The sequence below is a fragment of the Mycteria americana genome, chromosome 6, assembly GCF_035582795.1.
Source record: "Mycteria americana isolate JAX WOST 10 ecotype Jacksonville Zoo and Gardens chromosome 6, USCA_MyAme_1.0, whole genome shotgun sequence".
NCBI classification, from domain to species: Eukaryota; Metazoa; Chordata; class Aves; order Ciconiiformes; family Ciconiidae; genus Mycteria; species Mycteria americana.
The window spans coordinates 25,046,725-25,070,689 of NC_134370.1; the positions used below are offsets into that span (position 1 = coordinate 25,046,725).

The 23,965-nt window shown below is 44.2% G+C and overlaps 2 protein-coding genes across 4 annotated transcripts in view; one reads left to right on the top strand and one right to left on the bottom strand.

Moving 5' to 3' along the window:
* Positions 1-198: 198 nt before the first annotated feature.
* On the bottom strand, positions 199-23,291 carry AP3M1 (adaptor related protein complex 3 subunit mu 1). Of its 2 annotated transcripts, none has more exons than XM_075505128.1 (9): positions 23,271-23,291; positions 11,385-11,660; positions 10,506-10,677; positions 8,006-8,143; positions 5,550-5,635; positions 5,040-5,173; positions 4,127-4,334; positions 2,557-2,701; positions 199-1,261 (listed from the first exon to the last, which is right to left on the bottom strand). In XM_075505128.1, exons 2-9 carry the CDS (start codon positions 11,655-11,657, stop codon positions 1,161-1,163), a joined length of 1,257 nt encoding a protein of 418 aa, XP_075361243.1. In that variant the 5' UTR covers positions 11,658-11,660; positions 23,271-23,291; the 3' UTR covers positions 199-1,160. The 2 variants fall into 2 exon arrangements, with proteins under 2 accessions (XP_075361243.1, XP_075361244.1); XM_075505129.1 differs by lacking the exon at positions 23,271-23,291 and adding an exon at positions 22,707-22,841.
* The window catches only part of ADK (adenosine kinase), a 299,685-nt gene continuing 298,796 nt past the window's right edge, over positions 23,077-23,965 (top strand). For both annotated transcript variants that reach the window (XM_075505130.1, XM_075505131.1), the window contains exon 1: positions 23,077-23,211. In XM_075505130.1, coding sequence (XP_075361245.1) covers positions 23,156-23,211 — 56 coding nt within the window. In that variant the 5' untranslated portion in view covers positions 23,077-23,155. The remainder of the gene's footprint in view (positions 23,212-23,965) is intronic.

Here is a 23,965-nt window from a genome sequence, read left to right on the forward strand (position 1 = left end):
TTAATTGTCCTCCATTTAAAAATAAAAAATATGAAAGGGAGCTTACCTACCATCTCCTAAATGCCCCTTCTAAACTTTAAACAGCTGCACAGCGATCAAGTTCAGTAAAGATGTAGCAAATAGTCATCGTTTAATTGTATATCAGATGTCTCCTGCCTAAGAGCCTCATGAATAGTTTACGATAGCATGAAGATTTCACAAGAGAAGACGTATTTGCAGTAGAGTTCCCTTTATTTCATAACATTAAAGCACACAACCATTAAATACACTTGACACTTCTATTGTGCTATCTAAAAAGCTACGCTCCAATGTACACATGGCACAAATCTGGTGGCATCCACTTCAAACAAGTGGAACATCTAAATCAAAGCAAAGGCTTCACATAAAAAATAGATCTTACTCTCTGCAACTGTATTCTTAAAAATGATGGCAATGGTGAGATTGAATGGAAAGAAAGTGGATTACTGAAGCAACAATCACCTCCCAGATTTAATGCAGAATGTTATTTTTATCAGCTCATCTGCAGATGGCACAAATGAAAGCTGATTAAGGCAAATGCTTCTTAAGAAAGGCGATTTCTTGTAAACAACAAGGAAATTTATTTTTTTCTTCATCAGAAGCTCTTTCTCAGGAGTGACACTTGCTATGTCCCAGGCCCCTGTGGGACCCCTGCCCCTCTCACTGCTGCTCTCTATCTCTGAGGGGATTACATGATGCTTTGTGGAATGCCAGCTTGCAGCTGGCTGTGAGAATAGCTGAGCTTTCTTTGCAGGCGGCTGCAGCAGCAAAATGTGCCCCCACAAGACTTTTCCAGTGGCCTGTCTGGCCTTTGTAATGTGCTTGGCCTCTGGGCTTTGGTATCTGACTGGCAGTGTAGTGTTCGTGACATTTTGTGGATCACCTATATCAAACTATTCACCAGCACAACAATTCAGTAAAAAGAGAGTGAAGGTGTATTAGAAAAAAAGTACCTTATTTTAAAGCCATATTAAGAAAAACTAAGCTATGCTTTCATTTTAAGAGCTGCTGTGCACAAATGCTTTGATCCCAAACTAATCAGTGTCTATTAATTAATTGGCACCTAATTAATAGCAACGTAAGTCACTAAGCAGTCAAGTTTTTTTTTAAGGGGAATTTCCTCTTGGAAGTAGAGCATCTTCTCATGTCCTGACTTGGAATTTTCCTGCTTTTGTGATATATTTGACACCTTTAAAAGGCTTGTATTTTTCTCCATACATGTCTAGGCGATTCACTTTCAGTCCTGAAAAAGACAAAAACAAGTACAAAGTTAAAAGCAGAATGCTAGAAATCACAGCAGTCTGTTTAAAAGTCCTGCTTTCTTGAAGCACGTTAAGACCTGTTAGGAAGCTAATTTTCCTTCCTTTCACAAGTTCATCTGGTTTGAAACAGCAGAAGAGACTATTCTTGTCACCTACTCATAGCTGCCCTGGCAGGGCAACAACTTTTTTGTTCTACTTGGTGAGCCAACATCCTCCTTCCAAGGGATGAACTACTGAACAAATGGGTCTATCTTCCACAGCTCCTGTACACTGCACTCGTTTCCAATAATGTAGATGATGCAAAGGACAAGTTTTAGAATTCTTTTCAGTCTAAATCATAATTGCAAGGACCAGCAATCCCTCTGCTATTAATTGAGGAATGCCAGTAGCTATTAAATACCTAACAGTTTCAGGTTGTCCGCTGCTTTCTCACAGGTCCATTACCTCTGGCATCCAGCCATTGGATCCACTATGTTTTGCTAGAGTTAGACTAGTGGGTTGCAAGTTTAAGACGAAACTGCAGGATTCTGTTCTTACACAAGGACTAACCGTTATTTACTCAGCAAAGTAGTCTAGGAAGCAGAAGGACCATAGCCTGGTATCTACCTAGAAAGGTACTACATGTACTACCACCAATTCTCATCTACTGCCTTCAGTCATCCTCCTTCTTTCCAAATGTGAGTCTTTCCTCTGTTAGGGTCTTAATCCTGCAAAGCTTGCTTGCAGAAGCATTTTACACATGGACAACTTGCATGATTTAAGAGTTTGCAGACATAGGCCTTGTTTGCTTTAAATTGACTTTTGCACTTACCCTATAGACTTCATTCTGATTTTACTTGCAGACTGTTTTGAAGATGAAAAATAACCAGCTCCAGAAGGAAAGAGTAAGAAGGGCATTCTTTAAAATTAATGGAGTTTCTTGAACCACTAGAAAGGGCTTTAGTGGTACAAGGCTAAAGCAAGTCAAGAGCAGCATGCTAAATCATCATCCATCACTCTTCACTAAAAGGATAAATTTGCATGTTTAATGCACAAGTCAACAAAGAAAAACCCACTCGTCTGTATGCTTCTCATAGTCTTTCTTGAGCAAAACAATTGGGAATTTACAGTTCCCAGCAAGGGGGTCTTCCAGCAAGGGTAATGGTCAGGTTTGGCTAAATCAGACTTTACCTTTTTGGACCAAGCTGACTTCAGATCAGCATCTGCAATTAAAAGATTAACAGTTTCCCACTTCATTTCCTACTGCTACTCATTCTGTCAGTACTCACCCACTCACCTGAAATTGCAAGCTGTTGTATCTTAAACTGGATGTTTAAACTTGGATTCTCCTCTGGCTTGGGGGCTCCAGACTGCAGGTTCACTATGCCCTTCAGGTTTGGTAGCTTTTGAGGGGTAATTTTGCCAACGTCCCATGTTAACACCTTGTCAGGAAAGAGAGAATAGTAGCAGTAGCTTTCTAGGAAACAACCTGTGAGGTCAAGTTCATGTCAAGCTTTTAGTTTGCAGGCTGGGTACAGAAAGTAAGCTGGTAGCCCTGAGAATTATCCCACTGGCTGGGAGATGGCATGGTTAGAGCTCCTGTAGGTATGGTGTCTTTTCTTTCCCAGCATTTCTTTTGCCCTGTCAGGGTTCTGTAGTCGGTCTGTGCACTTAATAGGTCTTGTTCCCTTAGTAATGGTGATTGTTCCTGTTGTCAGATTGGGTCAGCTAGATCCATGAAGTGAGGAGAGTAACCAGCACAAAGGTTGTAGGAACTTAAACACGAGAATGAGGAGGACAGGAGTAAGGCACGTGGCAAAAGGAGATGTTTAAGCTAGAGTAACTTTCCTAAGGGTCACTTGTTTCCCATTGATTCTTACACTTTAAAGAAGATACATGGAACCAAGTTGGCCCTTTACTCACTCACAAGATGGTTTTTTTCTTCTGTTCTTATCATAAACTGAAAATTGTTGATAAATACAGAAAAACCTCAGTTCTCCCTACTTGTACAAACTTTTGCAGTTACAATCCACCTAGTTATCCCAACTCTTGATAAAAACACAGTATAATTTACTTCTGCAGAGAAGAAAGGAGACTTCAAGTATTTTTGTTGGTGTTTTTGTTTTTAAAAGATCAAGGTCTGTTCTTTTTGAAACAAAATGTTACTTGGAGAGCTTTCACTTACAATTCAAATCAATTGCTGACTGAGATATTCCAAGGGCAGCAGAAAGCTCAGAACAGAGTGTCAGAGGCAGCAGAATGGTTTGGCTCAGACTGCATTTCAGCAAAATGGTTCCTGGGTACTAAAAAGCTTCAGGAGCTTTAGGAAATTTAGGTCTCAAACCCCAACTCAGAGGCAAGAAAGCAGGACTCCTAAGATACAGTTTTTCAGACCCTTTGTTTTCCTTCCTGTGTGTCTTCAGGCAGATCTTTTGGAAGAAGTTTTCTTCTCATCTCCTGCTCCCTGTTTTTCTGGCTACCTATTTTCAAGTCTACTGCATTTTCTCTATATAAGTATGTTTTAAAGAACATAGATAGCAAAATATATCATAGCTGAAACCACTAGCAAAATACTGCTGCATCTACTACAGAAAAGTATTAGGGAGGTGAAGGAGCAGGCGAAAAGAGGGGAAGGGAAGGGAGAAGGGAAAGGAGAAGGGAAGGGAGACTGATAAAACCAGAAATCACAACTGGTGTGTATCTAAGTTTGAAAAAGTAAATGTTAAAGAGAAGATTTTAATTCATAAACATACGCTGAAGGCAAAGTGTTCTGCTAAGCGTGGAACACTGCTCCAGTGCTCTGCAATATGTATGACTTATTCTAATGTTGTCTTAGATATGTAAATAAATAAAAACTTAAGACTTACTTTAGTAACTGGGTCAAACGTATAGCTGCCTTGTGTAGCAGTGAGGTTCATATTAAGTACGGCCTTTGGCATGTGAACTGTCATGACAACTCCTTCTACTGTTTTCCCCATATTCTGTTTTGGTCCAATGGTAACATCAAATCTTCCTGAAGAACTATTTTCCTTAAAACTGATCATGTGTTTCACATATACAGGAATCGCCACCAAGCTGAAAAGAGAAGACAGTAGCTGAATGGATCCTGGCTTCTTCTCTGCTTGAGAAAATAAAGCATAAATAGCTCCTCATAAATAGTTCCTCTTCCTCATAAATAGTTATTGTGTTTCTGGCAGGTATTCAAATTAGAACCAGTTTGTTTCAAGAGTGAAAAGTGATACTCAGTTCTTCAACATCATTGCTCAAGTGATTTTATTAGCACAGAAATCACAGGAAAGAAAGATTTTCTTCCAGATCACTTGTCCTAATCTCTTTCCCTGCGTTTATTTTTTTTTAAAGTAATCTCACTAACTCAATTCTCAGAACAGCCACCAGTCAAATCGGACTTAGTTTGCAAATATCTGCAGTTTAGACTTTTTTGCTTTATTCTTCTTATGAAGATCAGAGTCCTCTATGTATACAGAGACTTAGCCACAAAGCATCTAGCAGCAATGATGATTACCAGGAATGAATAGCCTTGTATTACTGTCATGTGTGGTTTATCCCACTGAGAAATGATTGCTGAGTATCAGCAGCTCACTGAAAAACCATTTTCTTGTTTTAGCGCAGACAGAGCAACAGATGAGACAAAACCTGAGAACATGCATTTTTGCAACAATGCAAATTGGGCCCCAATAACAAGGAGAAATCTGCAGTTACTCAGATGGAAAGCGGGAGACAGTATATCTGAAGAACCACTGTGTCTAAATGGAAACGTACTTCTGTGAACTGACACGGTAGGAGATCAATCTGAAATTCCCATCAGGAGGAATAAACGAAAGGACTCGCTCAGACTCCCAGCGTTTGAACCGAATACATGGATGGAAGCTGACATCATCCAGCAGCCGTGGGTTCTGTAAGTAGTGGCAAAGCAGCAAGTGAAATCTCATCAAGTATCAGCAGTTTGAACTAGCTACTGAACTCTACACATTTCCTATTTCTTAGACTCTAAGTATCATTCCTAGCCATTATCTGAGATATGTTACTGAGCCAGATGGATTTCTGGTCTGACCTGGTACAGCAGTTCCTGTGAGTGTATTTTGATGTACAGACAAAAGCCATTCCAACTACTGAGCAATGCAGCAACTTCTACAATATAATGCAAAACTTGTTATTTTTTGTATGTGTAACACATGAAGTACCAATTGCGCTCTTAAAATTGTTTAACTCTGATTATTAAGAAAAATAAATCCTGACCAATTGAAATTCCCAAATATGTGCTAAATTTACCATGAAAGAAAGGGAAAGATCTGGCATTCCTGAGAGCTTAATACACGAATCAATAACACCTTGGATTTCTGCAAAGACTGTGGAACCTGCGGGGAAAAAAAAAAGACACTTGACTTAACATTATTATCAAGGGCGTAACAACTGTTGTGAAGTGCAGCTAGAGGGCACAGATGATATTTGCACAACACTCAAGAACATGCCAAGCACAGATAGGAAAGGTCATTCCAGTTACCTGTGGCCTGGGCAGCTTGCTAAAATACATGAACCAGAGCAAACAGCTTGTCCCAAATCAGCTAATTATACTTGTGCCAGCTGTTATACAGGACTTGTACTGGATGTGCTTGAACTGGTTGCCAGCAATGAGCAAATAAGAATTTCAGAACATGCAAGCTCTGAATCTTCCTTTCTTTCATCCCTGTCCCCTGTCTCCAGAAAACTAGCAAGTTGTGTAGTGGTGCAGGGAAGTTGAAGCGCATCAAAACAGTCAACATCAAAACACAGTAAGTTTGTGCTACAAAGCTCCAGATAACCTTGGCTATCACAAGCCTGGCTTGTTTAACAGTGGGATTACATATTCATCTTGATGTTAAATAAATCTATAGCAAAAAAAACCCCAAAATCCAAAGCAAGAATACCAAGCATCTTACCCAGGAAAGGCTCATTTCCTTAAATGCCCTATAAGGACAGAAAGGCATGAGCAGGACTCCGGACTAGTTAGTCCTCCAAGCAAAAGTTATTTTAGAAGATATGTAGAAACTATTGCTGATCTAGTCAAGGGGAAGGAGAAGCTGTGGGTTAATACTTTGCCTGAAAAGAAGGGATCCTGTTTCAGATTAAAGCAGTTAACCATATCCCTATGAAACAAGATAACATCCCTATTCTAGGGGAGCAACCTTATCTACTTCTTAGTCCTAGTGAAGGTTAGGAAGAAAGATTCTTGCATTGCTAGTCCCCAAGGGATCAAAGCAGAAAAGAGTAGCTATGACTACTGCAGTGGATCCTCAGTAGGAAATTTAAACACTCAGTGGACACTGATTGGGCTTGAAATACATGCAGAAATACAAACATGGTCTTGATTATAACTCCTCAGACTAAGCACTCATACTACTCTTGGGAATCCTATTGAGCTAGGAGAGTAACACAGCCATCAGGGTGTTCTGACTGTGATTGCCACCTTCTTTTAGTTTCAAGACGGCAAGAGTAACAGCTGCACAATAGCTATTTATGACTATCTAGTTCAGCGGTGGCCAAAGCGTTTGTTGAATTGGTGTATGGAATCAAAACAACACTGACTACTGCTACAACAGCAGCACTGAATGAAGAAATCTGAGATGTGATCCTTGCCCCATACTACCACAAAATGGTGTCATGCGGTCTTTAGCTTTTCACAGAATCACAGAATCACAGAATCATATAGGTTGGAAAGGACCTTTAAGATCATCGAGTCCAACCATAAACCTAACACTGCCAAAACCCACCACTACACCATGTCTCTAAGTACCTCATCCAAACGTCCTTTAAATACCTCCAGGGATGGCGACTCAACCACTTCCCTGGGCAGTCTGTTCCAATGCTTGATAACCCTCTCGGTGAAGAAAAATTTCCTAATATCCAGTCTAAACCTCCCCTGGCGCAACTTGAGGCCATTTCCTCTTGTCCTATCACTTGTTACCTGGGAGAAGAGACCGACCCCCACCTCTCTACAACCTCCTTTCAGGTAGTTGTAGAGAGCGATGAGGTCTCCCCTCAACTTTTGTAACTGATGGCCCCAATAATGAATAAACCAGCAGACTCCTGTGCACAGCATAGCAGTTTTGGTTTTGGATTGTTTTTTTCTACTTCTTGGCACTGGCAACATTTACACAGAAGTTTTCAGATTCCTCCTCAGAGTTAAATCTCAGATTAAAGATTTTTGTATTTGAAGATATCATGTTTCATTTACAGAAAAGAAAGGAGTATTATTATGCTTCATAATATCTGGCTCCAGTTTATATATAGGGAAAACAATACTGTCCAGCTATTTTGCACCAAGTTTTGTCTTGCTATCAGAAGAAACCTAATGAAAGCTTTTGTCTTGCTCATTTGAGGGCCTATGAGGACTACAGTAAATTGTTGGCAAGAACAATGGAAGATAATTTTCTCATCGCATTTAAAACTTCAACTATTTTTTTCCATTTATATCTTTTAAGAGATAATCAATATACAAAGAAAAAACATCTAAGTACAGAATATTTCTTGTGGATGTTCTTGAAGCAGCTTAAAGCATATTGCTATTTTAAGATGAACTGAAGAATACATCTGGGCACATCATTTTAAATTGTATATTTCTATTTAAGATACAGATTCATGTATATAAAACAGACGCAAAAAAGCAGTTGGACTGTATTCTCTCTAGACATCAGCAGCTAAATGTAAATACATTCACCAAACAAAAATGAGATTGCAAGGCATCTTACCTGATTTGTCTATAATCGCATCAATTTCTTCAATGACATCAAAATAGGCTTCGTTGTTTGTGTATTTTACTCCTGCTCTGCGCCAAGGAATGTTGGACAACTGTCCGGTGGGAAGTGTGTCACCCACATTACTACTACCTTAAAAATTAAAAGGAACTCAAAATCAGTAATTAATTGCAAGAGGAATGTTTCAACTGCCACAATTAAGAATCAAAGCAAGACTTGCCCCCAAGAACTGCAGACTAGAACCTGGACCACTAAAATTTCATTCATTAGGCGACATGAATGCACTTTAAGGATGTGTCCAGACTTACGGTTTTCAGACTATACGTTGCACAGCAAAATACAAGGCTCAAGTCAGCAGGAGGTTTGAGTGGGAGTAGACGTGGGGCTAGATCCTGCGAAGGGTTTCATCACTACAATTCAAGACATTACAGCTCCTTGTGAGGGCCTCAAGCACGCTTCCCCCTTCTCCTAAGAGTTTTAGCTGGCTGATTTCAGGGCTGATTTACTGATAAGAGTTGTTATGAAGAAAGACCTGGAAGAAGCATTAGGGTCGGCTCCCTCCCGCTTTACTTGGGAGCTGCTGTTAGGCTGAGGCTCTCACCCTTGGTACCCATTTGAGCTACCTTGCAGCAACATGACAGCCATGTCTACACCTGACCACGTGCCAAATTGATCCAGACCCTGGCCCATAGACTTGACTTTCTGACTTGACCTGTCTCATCATGATGGACTTTCCTGGCAATCACTGAGCTATAGATGACCCTGTTATCTTATGCCAATCCTGACCCTGGCCTGTTGGCTCAACTTCTGGGCTCCTTAACAGTGATGCCACTGCCCCTGCCTACCTCGCTGTCACCCTCAGCTCCTGGTTCTTAATACCACCCAGTGTGAGAAAAGGGCTTCCTGAGCTACATGGTTATAAAGTAAACTGATCATTCTCTAAAAAGGAAAAAAAAAATAAATCTTATCACTTCTGGGGCTTGATGTCAGTCACTTCTGGTGACTGATCTTGGAATCTCAGTATAGTGGAAACAACTCCCTCTGATAGAAGTAGGTCTCAGGACAGGGCCACAGCTCATGCTTGCTTGTGCCCTTTAGCATAACAAATGTGGTAGTGTGTTCTGCCGCGTGAGACAGCTTCGCTGAGAGGCTGGTGGCCAGTGGTTATCATTTCTACACAACCTGCTGGGTAGGCCCTCTCCTAGCAGGCAGAAAACAGAAATTTTCATTCTTTTGAGCTAGTAAAGTAACTTACACAGAAAAACCCCTCCCTACAGTCCACCCTAGTGCTCTAACACATGGGGGAGGAGTTGCAACCACTTCCTCACTCCCACTGCATCCCTGAAGGGGAGCAGTTGCTGTGTCCATGCCTCGTGTCCCTCAGCAACCTTGCAGGGTGCAGCAGCACTATGCAGGCTGGGCTGCCAGGCCAGGTAGGTGGGAGAGCTCTCAGACTGCTGTTTCCCACCCGCTCAGCACTGAGCTGTTGACAGTGACAAGATGCAGGCTGCTCTGGGCAGGAGCTTTAGGCTCCTAGGGAATTCTAATAAGGCTTTAGATAAAACAAGAGGATTTGATGCTGCAACCCTTGGCTTCAGGAATCTTAATTCCCCTTACAGTGGTGCATCTAGTCAGTTAAAGTCATAGATATTTTTCATAAGTATAACTACTACCATCCAAAACCACATTTAAAAAAACAACCAACCAAAACCCAGAAATTAAAACTGATGAGATTTATACTCAAAGATTAAACCCCATGCTACCTCAAAGACCAGCTCCTCTGAGCACTACCTCTGTGTGGCCCTGCAGCCCACCTACTACCCTTCTCTAACACAATGTACAGGCGAACATCTTGCATATCTCTGACCCCATGTGACACCTCATGGCGTACCTCCCTTGCACCCGCTTGCCAGACAAGCAGATTCCACCAGCTCAGCTGACAGACATTTGGCTCTGTCAGTGCAAGACATACCCATTTACAACAGCCTGAAACCAGCTCTGAACTTGATGGATGCTGATGGTGGTGGGGGTGAGGAGGAGGCTGAGGACAGGCTATTTGCTTCCCTTCATGCTATCTGTTCCCAGCCGGCAAAGATTTATTAGATATCTGTTATATACCTTTCTATAATGATTTCTTATAAAATGCATAACCTTCTCCAATGCCCCTCAGTTATGCAAGGCTTGGGCTAGCTCTGTACCAATCCCACAGCACCTGTCACCAGTATGTGCTGTCTGTGCTGGGAACTGCTATTCCTGAGGGACTTCAGCAGCTGTGGATGGACCAGACAGTGCTACTGGGGATATCAAAGGGGCCGGGCATAAACTGCAAATAAGGAGGAAGTTGCTTTTATTCAACTCTTAATTGTGAGAAGTGGCAGGACAGTGGCCTCGCCTTACAGATTCACACCAATATGATATTATTTTTTAGCTATGAAGCATGATGGGGCTTTGTTTTAAGCAGCCAGTCACCACTGAAAATTATTTATTTTCATACCTGTGATGGAGTTGACAACGGAGCGCAAAATTGTGGGAGGCTTAATCAGCTCCTTCAATATGTTAGATTCTGTTGCCAGTGGAAAGCCATTGTCTAACATTTCTTCTAGAAGTTCATACACAATAACTACATTGTCCTTAATTGCAGTCTCAGAACATTCGCCAAAGTAATCCTAAACAAATCAGAGATTACAAAGGAGAGGATTTTTATTCCTGTTAAAATGCTTTGCAAAAGTTTGTTTGGTTTTTTTGCTTACAGAAACCCTCCAATATATCAAGGAATATTAGTGCCTAAACTGACTAGCTACCTTTACAGTCTGATTGCATCATATGTTAAGGTTACATTTATCATCTAGTGTGAACAGTGAAATTAACGGACTCTGGTTTACCAGTGTGTATGTCCCAAAGGTTCTCCTGCTTGTGAACATTAACACATCTTCAGTTACAAGACTCTTGTAAAATAAGGAGACTATCTTTTGGCAATGCCCAGTCTTCACAGAGGTTCCTTTATTTACAGTATCTGTGAAATAGGTTGAAAACTGACTCACGCTTCACATCTCTTTCCTCCCTACAGAGTGCTTCATGACTGCATGCTCCTTCTTGTTCATCTATATAACATGAACAGTACAAAAGCTTACAGAAAAAAGACAGCATTTACAAAGTGGGATTTGGGTTTTAGTGCATATGCACTGGTATTTATAAGTCAAACGAATACACAAAACATACCTTCTTTTCCTTTGCACACTATAAAACAGTGCTTGACTTAAAAATTGCAAAGGGGAAAGTCACTGACAGGAGGGTTTATTAGTTGTCTTTAAAAGAAGTTTATACAAAAATTCCCTTGGAATTATTTCATTTTTAAAATGATTTAATGACAGACCTGGAAAGTATCTGCTACTCGGTGTAGAAATTCAATTACAAAGAGCGGTGGCACTTCTGTCTGTATGACAGACACAAAGAAGATTTTATCCCGATAGATGCTGATGAGGTAGTGATGTGGCGTTGAGATGACAGGAGGCACATTCTCAACATCGATTGCTTTCTCCTGAGCTTCAAAGAAATAATCACACACGGATTGGCTCACAACGCTCTTCCAGTGCTTCTCCAAGAATATATCACCAGAACAGTTTATAAGAAACAGACTGTGGATCATTTTCTGTTGGAAACATATTCAAAGAAGTTACAATAAACAAAAGGATATGAGGATTGACATTATTTCTTCTGCTAGATTCCCTTTCTTACAACGGTTATTCTTTATTAACACGCACTGTGAATTTAACAAAAAGATCTGCTTTGCTGCTTTTCTTTAAATTGCATTTTCTTTATTTAGGAATGTTCCACCACAAAACATTTCACAGTGGATTAAGTCACTAACATATATCACAATGTAAGCAAGAAGCTAGCACCCTTGATTTCCACTTTCATCCCTATTTGGTATTTGTAATTTATTTATTGAAGAAAAACTGATTCTAATGAGTTGGCACTCACTTAAACATGTTTGGCAACATGTAAGGGTAACTTATACATAAAGCTTCCTATGGCAGAGGAGTTTGCATAACATTTACACACATAACTAAGAATTGCACTATGTTAAAGATATAGCTCTTTAGCTTGTCAGCTTTCAGCTATTGAACTAGAAAAGTGGTTTTTATTTGCTGGCCTATTAGTCTTTTACTTATGATCTATGCCAAGCTGCACTTGGATAAAGGGTTGGAATTCATTAAAAGTACACAAAACCAGGAGTTTAAATCTGGTTTAATGAATAAAATTGCCTCAAATGTACTTGACACACATGAAATATGTTTACATAAAATGTTCTGCACTTAAGTAACTCATGAAAAAGGGGAATATGAACTGCAGATAAGGAATGTAACTTTTTTCTTATATCTTTAAAGATTTACAAATAACATACCTCAGCCACTGATCCTTCATTTTATTCATGGGACAAGAAGCTTATCTGCTTTTTTAACACTAATTCCCAGTCTATTTCTCAACTTTCAATGAGACGAGTGAACTATGTTGTTGATTCAAATGAAGTGAATAAACTATTTTCTCCACATCTACAGAAGAGACATGCTATCAGACTTCAGTTTATCTCTTTAGCCGTTACTTCAGACAGATATAATGCTTTGGCTGACCTGCAGCATAACCATCCTCTGACAAAAATAACGTCCAAGTTTAAACTCAGGCTTAGAAAACGAAACAAATTGTAACCCAAGCACTGGCTCCTCGTGGTGAAGTTAACCTGGTACTTAGATCCTGCATAAATTCATTCTGTAGTTGAAGAAGCCGCCCCTGCCACTGGCTATTCATCCCTTTTGCCTTCCAGGTACTGACCTGAGCAGGTCTGTGGCTCTGCAGTTACCTATATCAGGAAACTGGTCCAGCCATAAATTGACCCAGAAAAAGGAGTTTCTGGTCAGATCAGCTTCCTGATGCAAGTTATTACATTGCCAGAGAGTGCTACAGCCAGCGCAGAGGTGGTGGAAATGGGCAGATGATAGCAATGGAGATATCCTGAACTGAAGTTTATTTAGCCTTTAGAGGAACTCAAACATGGCTGGAAAGAGACCAAACAGTTACTGGGTGTCCACACCTTGAAACAGGAAGACCACCATCAACTCTGCATGTTCAAAAGAAGGCAAACACATCTACCAAACGCCTATCATAGTTTTCATTAATCTTAGGATGTTTGGCCAGGATCATGCCATAAAATGCAGGTAACATTTGCTCCTTCGCTAACGTTAACTCTGGCACACAGATGTGAAGATGGCACAGAAGCATCTAGATGTAAATGGCCCCGTCCCACAGAGATATTAAGGAGTCTAAACACTGTACGATTAAGCCTCATTCCAAAATACTGGAATAAGCACTTAGCTCCATCCAGAGTGAGCTCTTGTTGCTGTGTCTGAATCTAAAGTGCCCAGAGTACCAGGCTGACCTCCCAACACACTTGTAACACTGAAAAATGGTCTGGCCCTGCAGATCTTGGCCAAAACAAAAGTACGTCTTCCAAAGCTCACCAGAGAAGGTGCAAAAGTGGTGAAGCGGCGAGGGGGGTCAGCAAAACTGCCACCTTAGACTTCCAGAGGGCAGGCTTCGGCCTGTTTAGGAGACTGGTCGAGAGAGTCCCCTGGGAGGCAGCCCTAAAGGGCAAAGGAGTCCAGGAAGGCTGGACATTCTTTAAGGAGGAAGTCCTAAAGGCACAAGAGCGGGCTGTCCCCAGGTGCCGAAAGATGAGCCGGCGGGGAAGAAGACCGGCCTGGCTGACTAGAGAGCTCTGGCTCGAACTCAGGAAAAAGAGGAGAGTCTATGACCTCTGGAAGAAGGGGCAGGCAACTCAGGAGGACTACAAAGGTGTAGCAAGGCTGTGCAGGGAGAAAAGTAGAAGGGCCAAAGCTGAGCTAGAGCTCAATCTGGCTGCTGCTGTAAAAGACAACAAAAACCACTTTTTCAAATACATTAGCAGCAAAAGGAGAGCCAAGGAGAATCTCCAGCCCCTAGTAGATGGGGGAGGGAACACAGTGACCAAGGATGAGGAAAAGGCTGAGGTACTTAATGCCTACTTTGCCTCAGTCTTTATTAGCAGGGCCAATTGTTCTCTGGGTACCCAGCCCCTGGAGTTGGAAGATAGGGACGGGGACCAGAATGGAGCCCCCATAATCCAGGGGGAAATGGTTAGTGACCTGCTGCACCACTTAGACACTCACAAGTCTATGGGGCCTGATGAGATCCACCCGAGAGTACTGAAGGAACTGGCAGATGTGCTCACCAAGCCCCTTTCCATCATTTACCAGCAGTCCTGGCTAACTGGGGAGGTCCCAGCTGACTGGAGGTTAGCAAATGTGACACCCAGCTTCAAGAAGGGCCAGAAGGAGGACCTGGGGAACTACGGGCCTGTCAGCCTGACCTCGGTGCTGGGGAAGCTGATGGAGCAGATGATCCTGAGTGCCATCACACGGCATGTAGAGGATAACCAAGGGATCAAGCCCAGCCAGCATGGGTTCAGGAAAGGCAGGTCCTGCTTGACCAACCTGATCTCCTTCTACAACAAGGTGACCCACCTAGTGGATGAGGGGAAGGCTGTGGATGTTGTCTACCTAGACTTCAGTGAAGCCTTTGACACAGTTTCCCCCAGCATTCTCCTGGAGAAACTGGCTGCTCATGGCTTGGACGGGTGTCCTCTTCGCTGGGTAAAGAACTGGCTGGATGGCCGGGCCCAAAGAGTGGTGGTGAATGGAGTTTACTCCAGTTGGTGGCCGGTCACAAGCGGTGTTCCCCAGGGCTCTGTGCTGGGGCCAGTCCTGTTTAACATCTTTATCAATGATCTGGACGAGGGGATCGAGTGCACCCTCAGTAAGTTTGCAGATGACACCAAGTTGTGTGGGAGTGTTGATCTGCTTGAGGGTAGGAAGGCTCTACAGAGGGATCTGGACAGGCTGGATTGATGGGCCAAGGTCAATTGTATGGGGTTCAACAAGGCCAAGTGCAAGGTCCTGCACCTGGGCCACAGCAACCCCATGCAACGCTACAGGCTTGGGGAAGAGTGGCTGGAAAGCTGCCCAGCAGAGAAGGACCTGGGGGTGTTGGTTGACAGCCGCCTGAATATGAGCCAGCAGTGTGCCCAGGTGGCCAAGAAAGCCAACAGCATCCTGGCTTGTATCAAAAATACCGTGGCCAGCAGGACTAGGGAAGTGATCGTGCCCCTGTACTCAGCACTGGTGAGGCCGCACCTCGAATTCTGTGTTCAGTTTTGAGCCCCTCACTACAAGAGAGACATTGAGGTGCTGGAGCGTGTCCAGAGAAGGGCAACGAAGCTGGTGAAGGGTCTGGAGCAGAAGTCTGATGAGAAGCGGCTGAGGGAGCTGGGATTGTTTAGTCTGGAGAAAAGGAGGCTGAGGGGAGACCTTATTGCTCTCTACAACTACCTGAAAGGAGGTTGTAGAGAGGTGGGGGTCGGTCTCTTCTCCCAGGTAACAAGTGACAGGACAAGAGGAAATGGCCTCAAGTTGCACCAGGGGAGGTTTAGACTGGATATTAGGAAATTTTACTTCACTGAAAGGGTTATCAAGCATTGGAACAGGCTGCCCAGGGAAGTGGTTGAGTCGCCATCCCTGGAGGTATTTAAAAGACGTTTGGATGAGGTGCTTAGGGACGTGGTATAGTGGTGGTCCTGGTAGTGTTAGGTTTATGGTTGGACTCGATGATCTTAAAGGTCTTTTCCAACCTATACGATTCTGTGATTCTGTGAAAAGGACTACTAAAGAATGTAGTTAGCATGCTATTTCCCTCCACCTAAGTCAGCAGATGTGGGAAGGGAGCCAAGATCCAGCTTTTCAAATTCTAAACTCCAGCTGCTCCTTCACATGCATGACAGCAATGTGCTCATCTTCATTGGGGCCTTGCCAGGTCTTAGATACCTCCTGCTAAGAGCACGCTGTCTTTGGAGGTAGACACAAAAAGACCAATAGTCAAGACGTGGACAGAAAAATCCAACTAAGCCAGTATGGTATATAAGAGGAAGTTCTTTTGGAAACTGTGATTGTCAATTTGCTTAAGAGTGGGAAAGGAAATAAAGCTACAAAGTGTTATTGCGTGTTTCTACTGCATGTCTCCCGGACCACATTAATCTCTAATTTAGTTTGTCAAAAAACCAGACAATTTTAATACTGTGAGCACAGCATTCTTATAAAGGAGCCTTGACACAATTGCTTTAATCCAGTTTAACTAAACATGTTCTGAATTTAGCCAGCACTGAACATTAAAACCCTCCAAAATCTCCTGGATAGTCACACAACAGTGGCAAGTATAATCAACCACTGAATGTCAGTATTGTTCCACACCAAGACAGCCCAAACATATGAAGGTGATCAGCTATAAAGCTTAGAATAGTTCTCTGTACATTTTAATATGGATACAATAGCATATCTGTTAACAAATATAAAACCCAATTCCTAGTAAATGCACACAAAGCTGTATAGGAGAGTTTCAGTACAAGCAGCACCGGTAAGACTCCATTTCCAGAGGACCTGATCTACAACCCACTGTGGAGAAGCTATGCTGGACTGCAGGCAGCTTTGGACGATGCTCTGACAAAGTATATCAGATACGTGTCACCGAGTGTTTTTAAGCCCTAGCAGTTGTCCTGCTGTTAACGTTCATACAGATTCTATTGATCAGAAACAATTGCATTTGTCATGATATACTTTTAACAAGCACAGCAGTGCAGCAGGCCAACATAATCGCTACCTAAATACAGCAACTTTGTTCTACTGTGCCTGAACAAGTTCCTGGCGCACGAAATGGCTGTGTTAGCAGGGCCTCTTCTTTTGCCGTAAGTTCCACTTAGGATGTTAGACCATGACTTGATATGCAATTGAAGGAGGGCACGGGTAGCCAGAAAGGGTGGTAGTGTTGGACCACTGCCCCCGTTTACTCATCTGCCCCAAGCTGCCCAGGTACCAGCTGTGTTCACATGTGCGTTTGTGTGGCCTCATGGTGAACTGGAGTAGCAAACAGATCCAGGGGACCATGCTTGGCAGATTATAGCTTTACAGTATCTGTGGAAACTGAACAGTAAAAAAATCCCACCTAAATCCCTGTCTTCTGGGTAGGAAGATAGGGATGACAGGATTTCCCATGATACATAATTATTTTGCTTCTAGCTTAAGAGTTCCCTTCAAAACCCCTCACATACCCCTTTCCCCCAACCAACTGCTAAAACTTCCTTCACAAGTTTTAGCAGTACCCTAATTTGCTGCTAATTTGAAGTGCTCTGGAAAATCGAAGCTCTCTCCTTGCAGCTTAAGTACAAAGCAGGCAGACCCATGGGCACAAGCTCTGCCCTATCAGTCAATGGACAGGTCAGTTTGGACCCTTCCCTCTACCAGTGCTGACTATAGTAAAGAAGCTCTTACAGCAGCAGGGACATCAGTCTATTATACGCAAGACTAAGTCATTTGATTTATCCCACACACTGTCAGCCAATTAAAGATGGATATAATGTTGGATATCTTACAACTGGTACTACTAAAGAAATATCTTATGTACGCTATTATTTAACAAAAATTACTTACAGTGCTCCCAATACTTAAGATTTCCCTGCTACTCTATTTTTTGAGTGCCAGATTTCGTTCCAGACACATAGACATCCCTACATGTACCTACCTTCACAGTACTCTACCTTCTTCTATCTCATCAGAACATTAGATTTGCAAAGAAAAAAAGATTAAAAAATGCTGAACATAAGAAATCCATCTAGTAACAGCAAGATTCCTCACACCAATAGGTCAAGTTAGTACTTGTGGCCAAACAGCAAAGCATGTTAAGAGCTGCGACACTTGGAGGGTAAAGGTCTTGAATCAAAGTTCGTAAGTTTAAAAAAACAGTAGCAAAAGCACACCACCAAAATTTAAGAATCATGAGAGTACCTGCGCAGCAGCGTACACAAACACCACTTTGAGATGGCAGCATAAAACCGCTCTATGTAAAATACTGAAGGTGTGCTTCTAGGACTGTTTCAAAAGGACATGCCTTGCATCTCTCTGCTTTTAGGCCTACCTAAGCAGCAGACTGAAGACATACGTGGATTATTATTTGCATCTTTAGTCCAGAGCAAGCCATTCAAGCTCATTTTTAGTAGGCTGACAGCCTTCCATACTACTGCCTGACTGAAAGGCATCTTACAGGCACTGCAGCAACAAGCAGCCCAGCAGAGGTTTTGCAACTTCTTCTCGCAGACCTCCCATCCTTGCTCTGACACGCAAAACTACAAGTGATTCTTCGTAGTCATTTCCATCCTACCAGAATCTGAAGTCCTCACAGAAAAACTAAATATTTTAACTAAGGCACCTTCCATATGCTGTTTCCAAGTCTGTATCTTTTCTTTTGACTAAATCCAGATTTTGCAACGTTACTGTTTTTTCAATCTCTTGGCAGAGAAACATCTGGACTGAAGACACAGCAGGCTCACAAGACAAAAGTGGAGCTCATCGGCAAGAGGGAGAGGCTGTGAGCATGGGAAAAAGACTGATTGCATGTGCTTGTCCTTAGCTACAATTAAGTACTCTAAAATGTAATCAATGCAGAAATACTGTTACCAGCTGCTTTTCCATAACACTGAGCTGAGTTACAGTCAAAGCTCTGAAAACCAAGAAGTGAGGAATTTATCACTGACCCCTGCAATGCCCTTTAGAGCTAGTAATAATTAGTGAAAATGGCTCAAAATGGGGCCATCACTGTGAAAATATTCCACAGCTTCCATGTTCCCTGCATTTGGCATAGCTGCTCTGAAGGGTGGAAGGATAAGTGGGGGGTGAACTGTCTGAGCCTCTGTTATGTATTTGTGGAAATGAACTTCTAGTGACAAGCGAATGAAAAGTAATCAAATGCTTAAACTGATCTGGAGAAACAAATAAACTAAGATAGGTGGTTCTATTTCTATTTTAAAGCTAGTATTTTTCTTCACAACCAGCTGGTCGGTAGTTTAGCTTTTTCCTATAAATTCAAGTTGTATCACAAATGTGCCACAGACATGGCAAAACTAGACCTTTGCTCCCCACCTCCCCAACCCCATTCACTGGCTCTTAAAAACAGCAAACCTAATGAAGAGAAGTCCTATTAAACACTGGAACGACATTTTCAAGACAGCCGACATGGCAGCTCTGAACATACATGTATAACTGGCTGGACGAACCCTGACACAACATTAGAAGTTGTGATTCAAACTGATATACCTGGAAGTCTCAGATCTTACTAAAATGTGTATGTTCTGTAATTTCACAGTTTTTGTAAGGCTCCTGTCATTGCTAGCATATCTTACTGCTGCTGCTCCAGTGTCATTAGTCTTTTTACTTATAAGATGCCCACAGCTTAGGTATCTACACATTTAAGTAAAAACATTTTTTAAACCCTTCTTAAGAACTGCCTGGTGTCCCTCTCTGTTAGTCAAGCAAAACTCCCATAATCAAATCAACTCTAACTTAACACCATGAAGTGCTTGTGTCTGTACAACTACTCAGATGCATATTTTACCAGTAAGATCATCCCTATTAAAGACTAAAACTTTGCTTCCCAGATGCTCAGTATACATTTATTTATCTTTACTCTCATTTAAAACACTGTTAATAACTTTCTGGAATTGTTTTTAAAAGAAAGTAGTCCTTTGAGAATACTCTTAAGTTGTCTTAAATGAGTGTTTGGTATCCATAACAAAATTTCCAACTTCCTCCATGCTTTCACCAATAACAATCACAGCCTGTGTAAGAATTTGTGCAGCATTTCATCCACTGACTGATGAGCTTTCCAATAATACATTTGCACAGTGCCTCTGTTCAGTTTAGTTCCAGTATAAATCTTCTAATTGCTGGCAAGATAGTTCCATCTCTTGCCAACAGAACAATATTAGATCCTGAATAATCAAACGATATTACATCCTGAATAACTGCAGCTCCCTTTGGGACCTGCAAGAACAGAAAGCTTCACTGTAAAAGCTGAAAAAGCAAAAGTTTCTTAGAAAAAAACCCCACCAAAACAATTAAAAATTCATTGCTAAAACGACGTTTTTACATGAAGATGGAACATTTCTAACACAATTTACATCTGAATCAGCCGCTTTAGGACTACTAAGGGGCCACTTAAGAAATTCACTCTCTGAAAGCAGTACTGAATAGATAGAGGATCAAATGGACACAGGTAAGGTGAATATCTTGTCACACATTTACTGTCAACGGGATTTTCAGAAACAGACTGATAATTAGGCTCATATTCCAGCCAAACCACCGAGAACTCTGAATGGCCAAGGCAGCAGGATTCGATCAAAGGATATAAAAGCCTTCTCAGTAGTTCTTTAGGAAGATGTTTTGCATCGTGCTCTCCCAATTCACTGCTCCAGTAAGTCTGAGGGGCCAGAGCGACAGTACTCCCAGCTTTATGCTGCTCTTGTTCACAGGCTCTATTTTAAGAGGCACTCAAGGTTCCAGAAAAGACAAGCACAATGCCAAAGAGCCATGCACTACTGAAATACTAGATCAGAGCCAGCAAGTATCACTGGAACCCTGCTGTAAATGACAGCTCTTACTAATGTGTGGGCACTCCACCCCAACTAGGCGAAATGCAGACAGTAGAAAGAAGGCATATAACCATTTTTACCTCCCTTCTCTTCCATGAGAAGAGAGCAGAGTGTCACTCTTTAATTCTGCCATTCTATATGAATAAAATCAGGCTCCTGAATACTAAGTCTTAAAGAATCTTCTAAGAAGTTCCTGTTAAAAAGCAGACTCTCATGCATTATGTTGAATAAGCATAAAGAAGATTTCACTTATTTTCTGTGTATTAACTAAGTTTTGAAAGCTATATGGGAAGCTGTAAGTTGGGGGATTATAAAAGGGAAATAAGAGGAAGGAACTTAACATTTTAAAAAGGTTTAATTTGGTTTCTTCCCATTATTACAGCCATGAAGTACAGCTGCCACTTGTCACCTGCTGTTCAGACCTCTCTACCTCAAGGACTTCAATTTCTCTTTCATGAATCCTCATGACAAGGTTTCTGTTTAAGATTCTTAATGCAGAACTGCTTGTAAGGAGAGCTTTGTTTGAAAGAGTAACTGGGACTTAGCTGGTGCATAGCTATTTTGCACAACAGGAAATTTCATTTCTGGACAAGGACAGCAAAATTAAGCACTAGAGGGTATGCAGTGATCTTAATGTTTAATTTGCCATCTGCAAGGAATTTTCAGGTATGTGCACACAGAGGGGAAAGAATCTGCTTGTCCCGTTTTTTTTTGTTTTGTTTTGGTTTTTTTTTTTAAAAAACAGGTTTGCTTGTGTTTTTGAGTTAGCACCCAACACACCACAGATTAAATCCTAGACCTTTACAGTGAAATACCATTCAGATTTTTTTTTTAATAAATGAGAAGCTATGTCCAATTCAAACCTGCTGGGAACTGCCAGCTGAATCAGTCTCATGGTTGGCACAGTCAGTTCTTTTGTAAAACATTGCTTCCATCATTCTACCTCTTGCATAAGTAATTTAATTTGCTTGTGCTTTTCTTGCAAAATAGCTTGTCCTCTCCCATACTGCAGTCTGCCTTCTATGAACACAAATTTTCATTATTCAAATATGATTTTTTGCGTGGTTGTTTATGCAATAGCTACATTTAATGGTAAAGCTATTCCTCAAGTCTGATCAACATCTAATGGGTACAAATCATTCATCCTACTGAAAAGATGGTAAGTGCATTGCTACTTCAAAGCAGATTAGCACCGAAACAAAAGAAAAGAAGCGACAACCTCCACTCAATTACCCCGTTAGGTACTGAACAGGGCAGAAGCGATGTGCAATGCATAGTGGCGGATGATAATGGATTAATTTCCAGCACATATTATGCAAATCTACACTCAAAGGGCCCCTTACTAATTAAGCAAGTACGGCACGACCAGAACGACCATGTTTGCAGCAATGCTGCTGAAGAAAGATTCGGGTGACCTGGGTGCTACCCCTCCTGCAGCCCCCCCCGCCCCTCCCGGTGTGGCTTTGCTGCAGGTTTTGCATACAGCCTTGAATGGCAGTTCCTGCATCATCCCTCCAGCAGGCCCTGTGCCATCTCCCCTAAGAGCTGAACTAAATTACCTTCTTGTGCATAATCTCTCCTTCTCATCACTGCTTATCGTTTTAGAGTAACCTGTGTCGATCCCCCTGGGACTGGGATACTGATCCGAGGAGACCCTGGGCAGAAGGCAGGCCAGCTGCTTCCTCGCCGGGCCTCAAGCCGAGACCCCGCACACCCACAGCTCTGACAGGCGCCGGCCGGGCCTTCGCTCCAGCACAAGCCGTGCTGTTCTGCACAGGCACCAGTGCCCAGAAAAACAGGGTTTTTTATTCAAACACGGAAATAATTTTGTATTTAAATGGCCACCGAACAACGGAAATGGGCGCAGGTAAAACGGGAAGTCTCGGATTTACGGGGCGGACTCCCGCTACCACTGCTGACAGGGATGTCACCCCTGTCCGACCCCAGCCACCCAGAACCGCCGGCGGCTGCGTACGGGGCCGGGCACAGGCGGCTCCCCCCGGGTGGGGGTCCCGCGGCTGCCGCCGAGGCCCGCCCCGCCGCGACGGCCACCGCTTCCCCCGAACACGGAAACCAACGCCCCCCCGGTGAGGCCTCCCTCAGCGGCCCGGGTCCCCCCCCGGCCCCACGTACCTCCCCCGGCCCGGCTCGGCCCGTCCCGCTCCCGGGGCAGCGGCCAAGATGGCGGCGAGGCCCGGCAGCGCGCGGGGCCGCCCCCCGGCGGGGGCGCAGGCGGCCGGGGCGCTGCCTGCGCTGAGCGGCGAATAACGGGCGCCCCCCCCGCAGCCCCGCTGCCGCGGCCGGCCGCCCACCGCCCGCCAGCGCCTCTCGGCCTCGGCGGTGGGCAGGGGACGGGGCCCGCCTCCGGGCGCTTAAACCACCCGGGCGGGCGGCGCGGCGGCGCACCGCCGGGCAGGAGCGACGGGCGGCGCGGCCTCCTTTCCCCGTCAGGCGCCCGGCACAGCCGCCCGCCCCGCCGCCCCCGCCCCCCCGTGGCGGTGCCGGCGCGGTCGGCGGGGCGGGCCGGGGCCGGCGGGCGGGCCGAGGCGAGCGGAGCGCGCCGCACGCCGCCCAGCGCGAAGATGGCAGCGGGGGAGCCGCAAGCCAAGAAGCTCAAGCTGGAGCAAAAGCAACTGAGGTAACGGGCGGCGGGGCCGCGGGAGGGGCTCTTCTTCACGAAGAAGCCCCAGCGGATACTGGAGGGTCGCTGGGTGCCGCCGGTGCTGCCCCCGGTGGAGGACGAGACACGTGTCGCCGCCGTGCGCAAAGTCACGCCGGGAGGGTCCCGCCGCGCCGGGGGCGCCGGGCTGGGCTGGGCTCGGCCGGGCTGGGCGCGGGGCGGTGCGGGCGGCGCCGCCGCGGGACCGCGCTCCCCTCCCGGCGGCGCCGGGCGCACGTGGAGGCGGGCGGCGGGGCCGTCCCGCTGCGCTGCCGCCGCCGCGGCGCCCCTGCCCCTGCTCCTGCCGCCGTCGCCGTCCTGGCGGCCGCCCCGCGGGTGCCGGTGCCCGGCCCCGGTGTTTGTCCAGGGGCGCCGCCGGGCTGGACGCCCCGCAGCCGGGCAGCGGCGGGCGGGAGCGCTGCTGGCGTGCCGCGGGAAGCGCGGGGACCGCGCCGCCTGGTGTGCGGGGCCCTCGCTTTGCTTTGGGCTCGGGGTCGGTCAGTGCAAACGTGCTTCTGAGCTCCTGGATGGGGTCGTGCGGTGAAACTGAAGGCTGCCTGCAGCTACAACAGGCGGTGTTCGGAATACGGCTTGGGTTGTCACCCCGTGCTCCTCTTCTTTGAAAATATCCTCTGAAAGCCCCGATTAATACCCTTGCTGGGGTCTCTTTCCCTGTTAGACAGGAATTTAGTTATCTAAAAATCCTCGTTAACAGATGCATTTTTTTCAGGAC